Genomic DNA, 17,368 nt, shown 5'->3' with positions numbered 1-17,368 from the left:
CAAGGGGGCGGGTTCCGATTTCGGTGGGCCGGGCGTTTGCCAGGCCGGGGGCCGGGTTGGTGGCTTCCCGCGCTCCGTGCGCAGAGCATGGCTTGGTCGGGCAGCCTGCTGCGGATCCGGGGTTTGGCTGCCGCTTTCGTTGCCTGGGGTCTCCGGGGCCTGGGAATCGTCTTGTATCGCTTGACGGCCGCGAGCCGTTTTCACCAGATGCTCATGGCCTTGGCCGGCCCCCTCCTGTTCCGCATCGGGTGAGCGAATTGGGGGTGGCTGGGATGGTGTGTCAACTCGAACGTCCTTGGAAAGAGCGATGCTCGGATTCAGCGGGTGCTGCAAAATGGGGAAGTCCAGTCGAGATTCAGGGGGAGGGGTGGGGTGGGGGTGGGATTCGTTTATTTCCTATATCCTGCAACTGTATTGTCGGGGAAGGAGGTGGGTGGAAGAAAGGTTCGCGTGCTGCATCGATGGGGATGGTTGCTTGTGTCCTGGCTTTTAATAGAAGAAGAGGGTCTGTTATGTGGCAAGGAAGTGACAATACAGATTTTGCAAGATGAATGCACATCAGAGTTTGGTTTACATGGTTGATAAGTGGTGGGAGTTCGATATTGATATTAGGGTAAGGCAGTTTCTGCTGATAGGGGAAGATGGATGCCCCCCTGTTTGGATCTGAAGTTTCTGAATGCTTAAATGAGTGGACATTAGTGAGGAAGGGTCCTGCACAGACTTGTAGTGGGGTGGTCTAAGAGACTGCCAGGGCAGTCCTAGGCAGAGTGACACACTTCTAAACCCATTGATTTCAGTGGACTTCCTCAAAAGTAACTCTTCTCAGGATTGTACTGTGGGTGGCTTGTAGGCTGATGTTTAGCTTGATAACACCTCCTCCCCATCAGATGATACTTTGTGGGTAGAAGCAACCCCAAAGGGGAACTCATGTCCTGCGTCTCTAACCTTCAGTTTCTTAAACTGTGCTGATGGGTTATGAAGTTTTGCTTTTTAGGTCACCTTGGTGGTCATATCATGAGGGCAGAGCTTTCCTGTCCTGCTGTCACTGTTTTCCTCTTCTTTTCCTAGAAATGTGCTATCTGCTGACCTCATTTGACATACGCATGGCTTTTATCTGGAAAGCTCCAGATTATTTAGGGGAAAGAGGGGGAGGGGAATATCAGCTTTGCAGTTCCATACAAACTCAGTGTAAATGCATGTTCTCTTGAAATCCCCATTCAGTACTGGGATCTATCTGGTCTCAGCTTCCAGGTCTGTGATTCTTCCATACGATATATGTAAAAATCTACTTCTGATGAACACAGGACTATGTACAGCTTGGAACTGCAGAGGAGCAAGGAGCAAGAATTATAATATGGCAAAACAACATTGGTATTGTCGAAGGCTTTCACTGCCAGAATCACTTGAGCGTTGTGGGTTTTCCGGGCTGTACGGCCGTGTTCCAGCAGCATTTTCTTCTGACGTTTCGCCTGCATCAGTGGCTGGCATCTTCAGAGGATCCTCTGAAGATGCCAGCGACAGATGCAGGCAAAACATCGGGAGAAAATGCTACTGGAACACAGCCATACAGCCCGGAAACCTCACAACAAAACAACATTTGGTAGAAAGTGAAATATGTGGAGAGAAATGGGAAGAAAGCAGCACAGTAGTTCTGGGACTTATAGAAAGGGAAACCATAAAGACAAAGGAGAAAGCTGTTGCTTGGTTGGAAGAAGTTTGGAAAAAGGAAAAGCATTACAAAAACTATATATTGTAGAGGAAAGGGGTGGGTGCCTGCAAAAGGACATTTCCTACTAATCAGAGGTCTTCATGGTTTTTTTGTTTGCTGGGTGCTGAAAGGTTCTTGTATTCAGAAGATGGTCGCAGGCAGAGCAGTTGAATGAGAGAAGGACACATTTCTTTGACAAATTGGACACATATTCAAAATAAAAAAATATTACTTTTCACATATATTTGACAGATATGGAGAAAGATACAAACCATAACAGAAAAGACATCTACCCAAGACTATGTTAATATAATCATTACGAAATGGATCCCAATGTCACATTCTAATATAATCAGAGGCTGATTCCGCATGGGCCCAAAACAGCGGTTTGAAAACAGTGTGAAAGCAGTATAAACCTCTTTACACCATTTTAAACCCTTTTACACCATTTTCACACCGTTTTCACACTGCTGTTTTTCGCCCATGTGGAATCAGCCAGAGAAACCATCCAACACACTGTTTTCTATCCACAAACTCTAAAACACCTTTACTCATTGGTCTCCTAAATCTTAATCATTATCAAATCATTAATTCTCAAGGTTTTTTTTTTTACATGATCAATTCAGCTTCATATAAAAAGTAAAGTTCTCATTGCTCATCAAATTAATGTTTTGGCCATCTATTTACATAATTTGTTAGTTTAGCTGTAATAGCATATTCTCTGATTTTATCTTCCTAAAATTGGACACATTTTTAAATGGTTAGGGAAAATGGATCCCCATTGGAAAGAAAGGTAGGATATGAAAGAAACAAATTATACATAAAAAGAAAGACTCATAAAGCTCCTGCTCCCAACAGTCTTTATTGTTGCATGATGTTCAAAACTTGGTGAAATGGTTTGGGGAATACTTTTGCATTTTGTTACTCTTGACACATTCTGCAAAAAATCCCATGTTCTTGGCAATTTGATTCTTTGCTCAGAAATTAGGATGATCTGATATCGATATATCTGTTTCTCAACCATGGTATAGAACAGTGGTTGCGAACCTATGGCACGGGTGCCAGAGGTGGCACTCAGAGCCCTCTTTGTGGGCATGCGAGCTGTCACCCCAGTTTGGGCATTCAGCAGTGGCATAGCGCCAAGGAGGCGAGGGGTGCATGATGTACTGGGCGCACACCCCTGTGGGGGTGAGGCGGGGGTGTTTCGGGACATTTCGGGGGCATTCCAGGGCAGGGTGGGCCGTGGAAGGGGCACAGGGCGCACGCATGCCCCAGGTGCAGTTTCCCCTCGCTCCGTCCCTGGCACGCAGTCTCTAAAAGGTTCGCCATCACTGGTATAGAAGGTATAATCAACTGAACTGCAGACTGGAGCTTGGGGGTGGTGGTGGTGGTGGTTCCTACAAATTAAAAGGCAGTCCCAGGGTTGAAATCTAAAAAAAATGTCAGGGGATTAAAACTGCCCCAAATAGCAGACACAGCTTTTGTAGTTTTAAGAAGAGAATGCCTACTGAACTCTCAGTGGCTGTTTCTAGACAACCCCAACAGTATTAGCAGGGCTTCAAGCCTTGGCTTCTATAAAGCAAGGAGGAGGGAGAGAATGGACTTGGAGGTTGACACAGCTCTGGAAAATGTCACACCCTTCCCCCACTTTCTTGTTCCCTGATGGAGGAGAAATTGTCAGGAACAGGCCCAGCAATGACTACGGAAAACTCACTACCTGCACACCTTGGTCTGGCTGTCCAGCTCAATGGCAGCTGTTGCACAGCCCAGCCAGACTTCCTGGGGAATAGCTGCCAGAGGTAGAGACAGAGAGAAATTAGAAGTTATGAGAGCAGATAAAGGTAGTTTCACTGAAGGGTAGGAAGGAGAGAAAGGAGCTGATTCAGTGGCAGTCCTAATTGAGATTTTAAATTGTAGTCATATTTGTGTTTTTTATAGTTATTGTATTTACATTGTAAGCCATCTTGAGCTCTGCAAGGTAGAAAGGCAGCTAATAAGTACTTAAAATAAATAGTTGCCAAATAAATAAAAAGTTGCCCATAGTTGGTTAGGTGAGGAAACTTGATAAACATTGGTTCTTTTCTTTTTTGCAACAAATGGGCAGCAGATGGACCAATGTTAACTTTTGTGGTTCATATTTGCTTGTGTTGCTGCTTTTTGTTTCTCTGTCGTGCTTACTGTTAAAGAAGAAATAGTGTAACTGTTGCAGGAAGGCTGAGATGAGATGCATTGTAGGGCCTCTGATTAATTGACATTGGGAATGTGGAATAGATTTTGTGCACTTATTTCTTTACACACTCTGATTTTGAAACTGTTTGGGATCTAACCAGGTGGAACACATTGGTGAACCAGTTTCAAGTTCCAAGACTGGATTTTGGCTGGTGCAGGGTATTCTACTGACTTGCCCAGGCAAGTTATTAGCTCTGGAATCCGATAAAATTATTGCCTTTTAATTTTTTTAATGAGTGCTTTCGTAGCCAAAACTGTTAATGTTCTGCTTTACAAAGAACATCTTGTCAGCAGCCAACATACGTAAAGGCACAAGTGCATTTAATAATTTTTTCAGCATGAAAAGCAGTTGCAGGATGCTATAATTTTGAGTAGAGAAGTAATAGCAGAGAGAAAGCGCTTGGCCATGCTGGCTGGGGCTGATGGGAATTGTAGTTCCTGAACATCTGGAGAGCCGCAGGTTCCCTACCCCTGGCTTAGGGCTTTCCCCACTGGCCATTTTTTCTGCTGAAAATCCCATTCCCAGCTGTTTTTGTAAATAATGGGTAGCCCAATAAATAGAGTAAATAATGGGTAGCCCAGTCTGGGGTGGGGTGGGGGAATGGCAAAGTGCAACCTGGAATCAGAATAGGAATGTTTGCCCATCCTGCTGGCATAAGTGGCACCTACACCAATAGTGAGGCCAAATTGTGGTGGGAGTCACTGCACAGCTCCGCAGTGCCTGACCTGGAAGAGGCTGCGTCCTCCAGAGCCATACAGCCATAATTGAGGATGTAGCTAAGGGCAGGCTAGAGGCATCCCACTGGGCTTTTAGCCTTCCAACTTATCCCACAATAACATGTGGCATAAGTCTGTTTTTCCAATGGCAGCAGTGGGGTTTTTTCCTGCTGCTTGCTGTGCTGCCTGGAGTTCCATTGGAAGCGGCACAGCCCTGCCTTCCGTTTCCAACCACCTCTCCCCCCGCCCCAAATATCTGAATTGGGCTGTTAGTTTTGTGGTACTTTAAAGGCTAAGGCTCATTCCGCACACGCAAAATAATGCACTTTCAAGCTGCTTTCACAACTGTTTTTGCCATTCCGCACAGCTTCAAAGAGCCCTGAAAGCAGCTTGAAAGTGCATTATTCTGCGTGTGCGGAATGAGCCTAACACATTTATTGTGGCATAAGCACTTGTGAGCCAGAGCCCATTGGATCAGATGTGTTGTGTTGTGCTGTGAAGCTGTGGTTTACAAAGTGGTTTACAAAGTGAAGCTGTGATTTACAAAGCTTATGTCACAGTAAACATGTCAGCCTTTCACATGCGCCATGACTTGTTATTTTGAGTGTAATAGATGCACATGGCTACTGTTCTGCAGTAGATTAACATGGCCATTCCTCTACTTCTAATCCTAATTTTTCAACAAGTAAGCATTTTAATATTTATGCATCAATGGATGCATATAACTTGCAGCCTAGTTTCAAACTGGAAAGTAAGTCCTACTGCAGGATATATACATCATAGCAGACTTGTTTAACGTAGAACCATTGGGTTTCTAGCTTTCCTAAAGCAAACTTGAAGATATAAGTTTTACATTTTATAGATGATTTTGGCTAAAGTCTTGGGACTCTCAAAATAAATTAATTTAAAATAAGCTAAATTACTTTTTTAAAATAGTCCTAAAAAGTCATCTAGTGGTTACTACAGCAGAATATCTGTGTCCCACAGAGCTTCTTGTTTGTCTATAATTGGAAGAAGAACTAAATCAGACATTACTTTTGAAAGAGGTTGACAATATTAAGAGGCTTATCATTTAATCAGCTATTTTACTTCTTTAACAGAATATAAGGATACTAAACTAGATCTAGGTGGTTGTGATAGGAATAGATAACTTTTTATCATGAAAGGAATCAACATGTTCTACAATGATTTCCTTCATCTTTGAAACATTGGTATGCACTCTGTGGTATGTAGCAGTGAAAGCTGCTGGGTTGAAGAAATAGATTTGCTTGACCAAGGTTTCAGAAGAGCCTGGGCTACTTACTTTACTATTTATAGTGTTGTCAGTCAATTTTACATCTACTAGCATTATCAACTTTTGCATGAATTGATAGGAGGGAAGGTGGGATGGTATAGCTCCGTGGTGGCGAACCTATGGCACTTCAGATGTTCATGGACTACAATTCCCATCAGCCCCTGCCAGCACAGCCAATTGGCCATGTGTGGCTGATGTGAATTGTAGTCCATGAACATCTGGAGTGCCATAGGTTCATCACCACTGGTATAGCTCGATCTCATCAGAGTCAGAAGAGAGACTGCCAAGGAAGACTCTGTAGGGGAACGCAACCATGAACCCCCTCTACTTCTCACTTGCCTTGAAAGCCCCTGAGATGCACAATGTATTTGAACAATTATTTTGCTTCCATGTTTGAAAAAATTATTCTATGGAGTAGCTTTCTGTGGTGCATTGTCGACTTTTGATGCCAGCCACAGATGCAAGTGAAACATCAGGAGAAAATACTACCGGAACACGGTCATACAACCCAGAAAACCCACAACATCCTTTCTGTGGTGTGCCTGCTGTTTCTGTCATCTTTTTGTTTGTTTGATTTTGCCTTTTGTGGTTCTAGCCCAAATCAGTATGAAAGACAAGGCTTGGAAGAGGATGAAGTAAACATAATAAACGTTGCACGACTGATTAGTACGTAATGAGTCATTATTAGATGCTTATTGCTGTTTTGGAATTAAAGGTTAGAGGGTAACAAATTTAAAAATTATAGAATGTTCTTTCTATATGACATTAGTGTTATAAGTTTAAGATCCATTGTGTTAAAAAGTATATAACTTATGGGTAGCTGTATTTTTTCCTTTTTCTTGTGCTATGTTTCCTTTTCATGTCTGTGAAATATATTTGAGAAAATTAATATATATATATATATATATATATATATATATATTTTTAAAGTATGTAATCAGTCATCACTTTTAGTACAGAACCTGGTTCTTTAACTATGAATTCTTTGGGATGAAAGGCAGGGCTCACTTCTGACACATATGGAATAAAGGTATTGTTCAGTTAGGTGCGCAGTGCTTTCCTCTCCCTACTGAGTCACCTCAGGCAGAGTGATATAGTGGAGAGAGTGTTGGAAAACCCCTGTGCAGCTGTGAAGATCACTTAATGATTTGTGATCAGGCAATAAGCTTTTTCCCCTGTACTGTTAGAGCAACATAGGATAGTGGAAAACCATGTACACTGCCCCAAATTCCATGGAACAAGAGCAGGTTATTTGTATTTTGTACACTGCCTTAGCAGTTATGGAGAAAAGTGATTTATAATCTGTATTTTTATAATAATATAAAAAAAATAATAGCTTGGGCCTGAGTACTTTTTATTACAGAAATTATCCACTGCTGGGACCTCAGTCTTACAGCCATCTGTCCTACTAACCAAACTATTTTCTGTGTATTTTCCCTGTGAATTGCCTGCCAGGCTGTTGAGAGACTTATTAAAAAGCTTTTGGATTTTTAGTAAGTTTCACACTGCAGGATTTTGCCCTTACAGAGTCATCTTACTCTAAGACAATGAAAAGAGAAGTGAGCTTTTGATCATTATCTGAGAGTTTACAATGCCCTTTTCAATGTCCTGGAAAACCAGCTAAGCAACAGAAGGAAGCATTCCAGCCCAATTTCTAGGCATAGATGTTTTGAATGGATTCTCATGTGAAACAGTAAGGCTGAGGAAAGGCCTGTTCAAACCTTCTACTGTAATGATCCCAGGCCTCATAGTTCCAAGCCAGGAGGCAAGCAAGCAAACAGTTCAGATAATTGGGGTGTTTAAGCCTGTTGAAATGCTGTCCTGTGCCACATCTCTGCAAAGAACATAGTGAAGACAGGCAGCATTGCGAGTCCTTGTGTAAGATCTTTGCCTTTTTTTGTGTAGCTCTGAGTCCAGAAGTGGTAGATTCTTCCCTCAGACAGGAATATTTATTTTTCCCATGTGGTGTCAAAGTTTTTTTCCCCATCCCCTTGCTTCACCCGTGGTTTGCATGCATGAGTTACCTCCACACAGTACTCTGTAACAATGCATGATGTACAGCCTTCTTCTGTCACAGTCAAAGACGCCTCCTTAGGAATCAGCATCCTTCTCATTGCTTGCTGCAGGCATTAATCAGGCATGGATAGGAGATTTTAGTGGGGAGGGGGAGGGGTGACAAATTCTAAGCAAGATTTGAAAGCTTATTTTTGAATTTTTGTAAAAAAAATTATATGGCAAAAACCAAAATCCAAAGCCTCTTATTTCAAGACTTTGTGTTGTGGTCTCTTAGTTATGCCACATGGTAACTACAGAAATATTGTCAACACAGGTCTGATATTTACACGTCTCCATGCACTCTGCCCTGTTCTTTTCTTAATGCTATTTTCCATGTTGGCAGGTACTGACGTATGCAAACTTGCTACATAAAGCCTTTTAATTGCTTTTAATAATGGTGTGTAGAATCAAGGAGTTGACCAGGAATATAAGCACTTCTGAAAAATAAGCACAGGCTGGAGGAACAACTTCAGGTTCTCCAGGATGCCTCTCTAAATGATACCTGGTGATTGGAGGATAGAGAAGGCTATGGTTCTTATCCATCCTGAACTTATTTTGCTGTTTAATAACATAAAATGTATCATTTATTTTGTAGCATAGTAAATTGTACTCATTGGCATATTTATGATTGCCTTTGTTTTCTACAAGCAAAATTGCAAAAATGTCTTATTCTGAAGAGGGAGAGAAAGAACTGCAAACTGCTTAATCTGGTGAAACCTTAGCAAATGGCCCTTTCCGCACGGGCCAATAACAGCGCCCTAGGGACGGCAAAAACGCCATCCCTAGGGAGCTGTTCGCATGGGGGGCGCAGCTGCATCGCAGCCGCGCCGCCCTCACTCCCCCCCAGCAGCGCGAAGCCGCTATTTCCCAACCTCACTCCCCAAGCGAGGTTTTTGGGAAACAGTGGCTTCCAACCATTGTCGTGTGAATGGCAGCGGCTGAAAGGCGCCATTCCCCCCCCCCCTTTCCCAAACAACTTACCGTGTCCTCCGGCCTCCGGCGCGTCGCACAGGCCAGGGGACATGCCCCCCCCCGCCCTGCGACTTCCGAGCTGTCGCGCAGGGCAGGGGGGCGTGTCCCCTGGGCTGTGCGACGCGCCGGAGGACATGGTAAGGCGTTTGGGGGACGGCGCAGCCTGCGCGGAGGCTGTACCGTCTTCCCCACCGCAACTGGGACCGTTCGTGCGACCAGTCCCGGGGGGGGGGTTGGGTCGGCGTCATGTACACCGACCCAACCCCCAGCGTGGCCTTAGTTTTTGCCATTTGAGATCACTTACACATAGGTTGTCTTGTTTTTTTTCCCACTGAGAAGATTTTTTTCTGCCTCTTTCTTTAATAGAGGCATAAGGTATGAAAACTGACATGTGAAGCTGTTCAAGGCATGAAGGCAAATTAAGCCTTTATTAAGGGGGTAGGACAATTTTTTGGCAATCTTGTATAACATCCATACGCCATCTCGTTTTCCTCCATGTTTTTTTCTGTCTTTCCAAAACCTGGTATGCTGTGAAATTTTTATAAAATTGCAGAAATAGAGGGGCATTCGTGTGGACAGGCCTAGTCCTGGCCATAGTGGAACCATTTTTCTGCCCTAGTACCCTGTTACAACCATTCCCCACCGTGACTGGAGAGGTTTTTTTCTTTTTTAAAAATGGCAATCATTACTGCATTACAACTATCTGATTCTCTGGTTTTCCAGTTTGTGTGTGTGTGTGTGTGTGTTTTAAGTTTTGGCCCCTTTCATTGCAGAGACATAAAAGGAAAGATATCTGGGTCATTAAATGGACTAAACTACAGGCTTGCTTGCTTTTTTTTTTTTTTTTAAAGCTGGAAATTCAGAGAACCTGCTATACAGATAAGTATAATATCATAACACTATAATGGTGGGGCTGATGCTGATAGTAAAAAACTGACACCCTCTCCCCACCCCCCCAATTGGGTTTGTGTGGAGAGGTAACTGCTGGGGGAGACTGGGGCAAGGGAAACGTGGGGAAACGTGACATATGTAAGCCCCATTTCCCTGCACTGTGTATTGCTGAAAACAGTGAGCTCTTCAATAATGTATTATCATCATACATCTTTTCATATATTAACTATGGACAAAATTAGTCACTTTTAAATAATAAATATATTCTTGAAAGTATTGAATATACAGAAGTGATCATTCTCTAATACTGTAGACTGTTGCATATAAAAAGTACTATACTACATTTCCCAAGTTAGTAAAACCGTGTCTGTTATACTGGGGGAGGGGGTGTTCTTGGAAAAAAAATGGGAGAAAAAGTTTTTCTACCACTGAATTTATTCAGTTTTTTCCTGGGCTCAACAAGGAGCATCTTTCCTACAGTCAGATATCCATTTTAAACTTTGGAAGGGAATGGGGAAATGGAGTATGTGAGTCCTGAGCTGCTGGTGACTAAACAACTTATATAAAGCAGTTTTAGAATATTCTGGTGTTGTATTACAGCGACTTTTCCCTTCTTTTGCTCATGTGATTCCTTTGTGTATCTGACAGAACTATTTGTTCTATTAAAAGGCAAACATTCCTGCATAACTAGGAATACAATTTTATGCACACTTACATGCGAATAAAGCTCATTAAATTTAGTAGAATTTACTTCTGAATAAACCTGCTTAGGATTCAGTCATGATAATGTTGTTACTAAATGATAATGTTGTTACTGGTGTGATAGTTCCAGAGGGGAAGCTGTGTTAATCTATTGTAGCATGATAAACAAGTCCAGTGCGACCATAAAATTAACAACAGCTATTTCTGCTTGGTGGGGCCCTTCTTGGATTTTGTTGGGAGCAAGGCTAGAGCATCAGCTTTGCGTTCAGAAGGTCCCAGGTTCAGTCCTTGGCATCTCCAGAGAAAAGGATCAGGTAGCAGGTAATGTGAAAGAACTTTGGCTGGTAAGTCAGTAGTGACAGTTCTTGGGCATGAAAGATCTTGCTGCTGTAATGAATGCACTACTAACTTTAGATGAGATTACTGCAATGTGCTCAACATGGGGTCCCTTGAAGACTGTCCAGAAACAACTGTTGACTGGAATAGGTCATAGCCATATCGCTCCAGTCTTTTTCCATGTACGCTTGGAAAAAACATTTATTTTAAACATTTATTAGCTGCCTTTCTACCTAGTGGCACTCAAGGCAGTTTACAATATAAACAAAACAAGTTGTACAACAATAAAAGGCAAGCATTTAAAGTGTCAACTAGGACTGCTACCAAATAAAAAAACAAAATTAATCAAATGTAGATGTAGCAGATCTTCAGCTGCCCCCTGAAGATCTAAAGTAAGGGGGCCAGGTACGCCTCCCTGGGGAGGATGTTCCATAATTGTGGGGCTGCTACTGAAAAGACCCTCTTTCAAGTGCCCACCAGACAAGCTTGTGATTGGTGGGACAGTTAAGAGGTCTCTGATCTTAATTCCAGGGCAGGAAGATAGGGGAGAAGATAGTCCTTTAAGTAATCCACGCTTTGAACAAATATACAAATCCTACCACTGTCCCAACTTCCCTGTAAGGGGGAAAGGAGGTGGTTGTATAATCCTTGTATGGATTCTGGCATCTTTGCCTTATAGGCAGCGAAGGGGAAGGAGAATGAATTCTCAGGTCTTGCCAACAGCTGGAATCCTCCCAAGAGGAAAGGCCAATTTCCAGCTATTTAATTCATAGCTTCCCTGAATATTTGGTTGCTCTGCCATTTAAAACATGTTGGTTTGAACCTTTAAAAAGTATAATTTGAAGCCTCTGGTTGTATAATCAACATACCTTTCATGTTATAGGGTGTATTTGTGTTTCAAGACAAGGAGCAGTTGTGAAATTTATCTATTTTGTTTGTCTCACTAAATATACATACGTACAAAAAATATGCAGCGTCACTAAAGGTGAGTGGCAGAGAGCTTGCTGAAAGCAAGGGCTATAGTTTCTTCATGAGATAGGAAGTAAATATATGTATGGTTTGGTTGACAGTAAATATTCATAATTTGTGCAGTAATAATAATGTTCCGTATTTATAATGTTTGACCTCAACAGTCAAATGTTTTGCCTCAGGTTCATTGTTGTGTTTTGTTTTTATATGGAAGAACAAGAACAGAGTCATGAATTTAGCTTTAAGAGAGGATGACTGTAGATTTTAATACTAAATTGAGATTTCATTTTTTTAAACTTAATTTTGAATGCATTTTTATTTTTTGTTAACAACTAATTTTTGTCTTCCTTGGTTTCCAATCAAATATGAATTTATGAAGTGACAGAGTGTAGAGGGTTGATTTGGATCACATCCTTTTTCTATCAGTTTTACAGACTTAGGTTTAGAACAGTGTTTCCCAACCATTTTGACATCACGGCACCCTTGACCTCACTCTTCATATCTCACGGTACCCCTACCATCCCCCCCACTTTCCCCTCCCAGTGCCCCTGCATGCCACCCCCCCTTCCCCTCCCTGGGGAACCACTTGGGGTGGGGTGCGGGAAGTTGCTGCTGACCTTGCAGCAGGCCCTGCCTCCTGGACAACTCCATGTCCTTGCTGGGGCTGGCAGGAGACACCACAAAAGTGCGGGGGGCTGGTAGTGTTGCCGCGATACCCTTGGGACATGCTCATGGCACCCCAGGGTACCACTGAACCCTGGTTGGGAATCACTGGTTTAGAATATGAACCAATGTCAAAAGCTGTGATGAAGCAATGCTCATTGCTGCGAAGACCAGACAGTTGCTAGATACTCACTCTTGCAAGACTGGCAATAGCTGTTTCTTTAGCCACAACCTCTTCTTCTCCCTTTGAAAGCATTATTTCAGTTCTGACAGATTGCACCAATGCACTAACCATTCTGGAGTGTGCTTAGTCTAATTTGTTTTGTTTTGTCTCTTACTGATGTCAGCTATTTGCAGCATTCTTGGGCCTGTTTTGTATTATCCATAAATTGCATTATCAGGACAGCTTCTAGCTGAGATGGAGTGTGAGTGTTGTTGTCTGGCTCCCGGCAAGACACTGGGGGGGTGATCCAGGGAGAACTATATGTCCCTTTATGAACATACACATGGCTGGGTTTGTTTTATTATGGTTAGCTTGGCCTCTGCACCAATTGGACCTCAGTTACCACTACCACCTCATGTCTAAATGGCCTCTCACAACTGAGTCCACATAGTAATCCTGAAGCTAGATCCCACTTGTCCACTGAATTGCCACTTGTGCAACGTAATTACCACTTGTCCAACTTAATTACCATCTTGTCTAAGCCCTCTTCCTTTCTATCCCTCCAGTCAGTTATGACTGTTTCCTGTGTAATAAGAAGGGACTTTGTTAAGCTTGATCAGACCAAGGAACCTGGCAGTCTAGCATCCTTTCCCACAGCATTTAGCTTTATGGTTCTAGGGAGCTCACAAGCAAACCATGGAGGAGCATTTTCATCTTCAGCAACTGTAATATTGCATCCAAACATGGAGGTTCTGTTAAGTGTCCAAGGCGAACTGCTAAGATAAATCTTATCCTTCACAAATTTGTCTAACCCCCTTTTAAAGTTATCCAGTCTAATAGCTATCTTGTGGCAGTGAATTTTCTAAAGTTTTATGACAAGTACTTTTTCTGTCCTGAGTGTACTGCAAGTCAGTTTCACTGGGTTCTAGTATTTATGAGAAAGGAAGAACGTTTATTTTTATCCACTTTATTCATGCTGTGCACTTTTGTTTTGTTTTTAAATTCTTTTGTTATGTTTCTCTATGTTACTGTGCAGGCCTAAGCAGAGATATACTCATCTAAGTCCCTTGAATTCAATTGTGTGACTGCTCAGGATTGTGCTGCAAGTTGTCTTTTTTGAATCAAAAGTTTCCCGTATGCGTTAGCTTTTCCTTAAGAGTAACTGGCTGCAACTGTCCAGTCATTCTGGTTGTCCTTGTCAATTCCCTTTTAGTGCTTTTCTATCATTGTTGGCAGCCCTGTAGTAGAATTGCAAATTTATCTTCACTGTAGGTTTATGTAAAAGTATGTGTTATTTTCTAAAGAGCCTAACATGGAGTCTACGTTGTTGTTGTTGTTGTTTTGCTGCTGTTGCATATCCAGTTAATGTTTGCATGAGCTATCCAGCTCAAATCTATTTCTTGGATAGTCACAATGATTTTTACATCTTGTTAGTGACGTTAGGATTCTTCTCTCCCCACTTCCATGTGCATTGTAAAGTTTTCGTCTCATGCACCTTCATGTTAACCTGTTTTAAGTCATCCGTTTAAAGCTCTTTGCGAGTTTTCACTGTCCGGTAGAATTTTGTGTTTGGATTAGCAACAGTCACAATGCAGATCCTTAGAGGGCCTCCCCCACTTTTTACATAGTTGTTCTGTTTCATCTTATTTGAGTTTTTATTTGCTGCTATACATGTAAATAATTTGACGATTTGCATACTACCTTGAGAGCCTTTGGCTGAGTTGTAGCATAGAAATAATTTACATCAATTACTTTTTAAAATCCTCGTTTGACAAACATAGCATAAGTGCACCAATACATCCTTCTCCTCCCTATACATTTTTATATGGAGGGATAACCATATCCCAGGGGGATACTCATATATTCTCAGTTACCCAAGTTTCTGATATGCTACCGTGTCTAAATTTAGTGCCAAACATTTTCCAGTTTCTCCATCTTGACTTTACGTCTTTTTGGTGTGGCTTGATCAGTGGTGGCTAATTGGCCATGCTGGCAGGGGCTGATGGGAATTGTAGTCCATGAACATCTGGAGTGCCATAGGTTCGCCACCATGGGGCTAGAGCAGGGGTCGGGAACCCGCAGCTCGCGAGCCGCAAACGGCTCTTTCGAGCCTATGGTGCGGCTCCCAGCCCCTTCCTGGGCAGCGTGGGGAATCTGCCCCCTTCCCCCCCCCCCGCAGAGGCGGGGGGAGAGAAGAAAGCGGCGTCGGTCGCCGCGCACCGTCCGCCCCCCGCAGAGGCGCGGGGAGAGAAGAAAGCAGCGTCGGTCGCCGTGCACCGTCCGCCCCCCGCAGAGGCGCGGGGAGAGAAGAAAGCGGCGTCGGTCGCCGCGCACTGTCCGCCCCGCGCAGAGCCGGGGGGGGGGGGAGAAGAAAGCGGCGTCGGTCACCGCGCACCGTCCGCTCCCGCTTGAAGCAGAGAGAGGCCCCGGCAGAGGGGGAGAAGAAACAGCGTTAGCGCGTGCGCCGTCCCGGCAGAGGTGGGGGGAGAGAAGAAACCAGCGTTGGCTCGCCCGTTGCCCAGAGGCTGCGTCCCCGTCTGCCGCTTCTTGGGGGGGGAAAGCAGCTGCCGGCTCGCCCGTCCCAGGGCTGCAGCGTAGCCGTCTGCCCCGGCTTCTTGGGGAAGAAAGCGGCATCAGCGCCCGTCCCTTATCACTCTTCCAGCGCCCAGCGTGTGCTGAGACCATGGCCCGGCAGCGTGGCGGAGCATGTGCGGGGATTGGCCTCTGAGAGCCGCGTGCAAAGCCGGTCAGCAGCTGTGGCGAGAGCCTTCCCAGCAGTTCGCTGGCCCCCTCCCCACCCTGTGCAGAGCGCCCGGCGCTGGGTAGCCTGTTGCCCTTCCGCCTTCGCGTGACTTAAAAGTCCCCTCCCGGAAGTAGAGGCCCGGGCGGTGGCAGCGATGAGTCCGTTCCACATCCATCCCCTAGGTCAGGAGAGAAGAAGTCCGCGCGCCGTGGGGGGGGGGGTGTAGGGGGGTGGGCTCCTCGGTCTCGGTGCAGCAGGTCAACCTGCTCGCAGAGGGGCATCGAGGGGGCCGTTGCAGGCATTTGGAAGAGAAGCCGCGCTCCTGGGGAGTGTGTGTGAATGAGTGACCAGCAGCCTTTGGTTGACTGCAGCCAGTGTCCCCCCTCCCCCGATTAAGCAAGGTGGTCCCCCATCCATCCACCCCCATACCGGTGCTTGCGCCTCATCAAGAAAGCGGCCGCTGCGCCACTGTCCGCCCCCCCCAGGTGGGGGGGAGAGAAGAAAGTAGTGTCGGCTGCCGCCAGGCCACCATTGGCTTGCGTGGGGAATCCCCCCCCCCCCCAGGGTGCGGCTCCATGAATTTTCTTTTCCGGGGAAAATGGGTCCAAATGGCTCTTTGAGTGTAAAAGGTTCCCGACCCCTGGGCTAGAGCATCAATTGAGGCTGGTAAACACCATTTGTTCCTCTTCTGTATTTCTGTGTGCTTTTACCTTGGCAGAAGGAAACCATATTTGTGGCCGTTTTTGTAAAGGTCTGACATGACTTCTCTTGCCAGTAAAAGAGGCAAAATGCTAGTTAGACACTCTCAGTATTTGTGGCTTCCTGTCTGCCTTTTTGTGGCTACATCCATGTGACAACCCAGATCCATGTTCTCTAGGAGCAGTGGTTCTTAACCTTCCTAATGCCACGACCTTTTAATTCAGTTCCTCATGTTGCGGTGAGCCCCAACCCTAACATTTATCCATTTTGCAGATGGAGAACACTGATGCAGAGAGTCTTAGGCGACCCTGTGAAAGGGTCATTTGACCCCCAAAGGGGTCACGACCCCCAGGTTGAGAACCACTGTCTAGGAGCCATATGCAGAAGAGGCACATTTGAGGAGACAAAGAATAGATTGCAACTTATTTCAAAAACAGCATCAATAGTGTTGGTACAAAAAGTTTCTGCAGCACATTCCATGCTGCCCACAAGGGAAGCATGTGTCCCTTCCTTATGGTTGCAGTTTGCTGGAGAATTCTTCGAGTTAAAGTCACTGAGAGCATATTTGCAACATTTTTACACATCTAGTCTCCAAGAGTTCTCAGAATCAGACTATGTCACCACCTGACAGAAAATCTGCTGTGAGCCAAATTTGACGTAAAGAAGTTGAAAGTCCAAACACTAGGCAGGGCATTGACCCTATCTGGCCAAACTTGAGGCCCATTCTTTGCCAGCTTTTACAGCGAATAAAAAATAATCTTGTTGTAGAAGGCATTTTACTGTTTATGCTATTGCTGTTCATATGCTTTCACTGCTTTTAAATAATATTTTTTACTGTAATTTAATCTGATATTGTTTGTTAGCTGCATTTGGAGCCTGCTTCAATGACAGGCTAATAAATTTGCCCCCTCCCACCTTTGAATTTAGATTTGGTGTACACATATATCGAATGAGAGGTCAACATGGACTGTATGAGCACAGGATGCAGGTGGGGAGGGGAATCTCATTTTTGAAGGTTCCTTTGTGTATTAAATACCATTACTAATAGAAAACTATCACAACAGGGACTAGGCTACTCCCTGATAAGCTAGTCAGGGAAAGCATTCAAAAAAGGCATCCCCAGCCTGCAACCTGAAGTGCTACAGCTATCAGACTCTCCCTACCTCAACCTGCTGCAGGTATGATCCAGGCCCTTCTCTTTGGAACATGCAATGGTGAGCTGTCCTG

General features: G+C 44.3%; 1 protein-coding gene across 1 annotated transcript in view; it reads left to right on the top strand.

Annotated features, from left to right (window-relative positions):
• The first annotated feature begins 40 nt into the window (after positions 1-40).
• LOC125427278 (probable hydrolase PNKD) overlaps positions 41-17,368 on the top strand; it is a 36,123-nt gene continuing 18,795 nt past the window's right edge. The window contains exon 1 of the mRNA XM_048486478.1: positions 41-248. Within this exon, the coding sequence (XP_048342435.1) occupies positions 88-248 (161 nt within the window). The 5' untranslated portion in view covers positions 41-87. The remainder of the gene's footprint in view (positions 249-17,368) is intronic.

This window comes from Sphaerodactylus townsendi, linkage group LG02 (genome assembly GCF_021028975.2).
Source record: "Sphaerodactylus townsendi isolate TG3544 linkage group LG02, MPM_Stown_v2.3, whole genome shotgun sequence".
Classification (NCBI taxonomy): domain Eukaryota; kingdom Metazoa; phylum Chordata; class Lepidosauria; order Squamata; family Sphaerodactylidae; genus Sphaerodactylus; species Sphaerodactylus townsendi.
The sequence above is the reverse complement of the archived record's forward strand: the minus strand, read 5'-3'. Positions and strand labels throughout refer to the sequence as shown.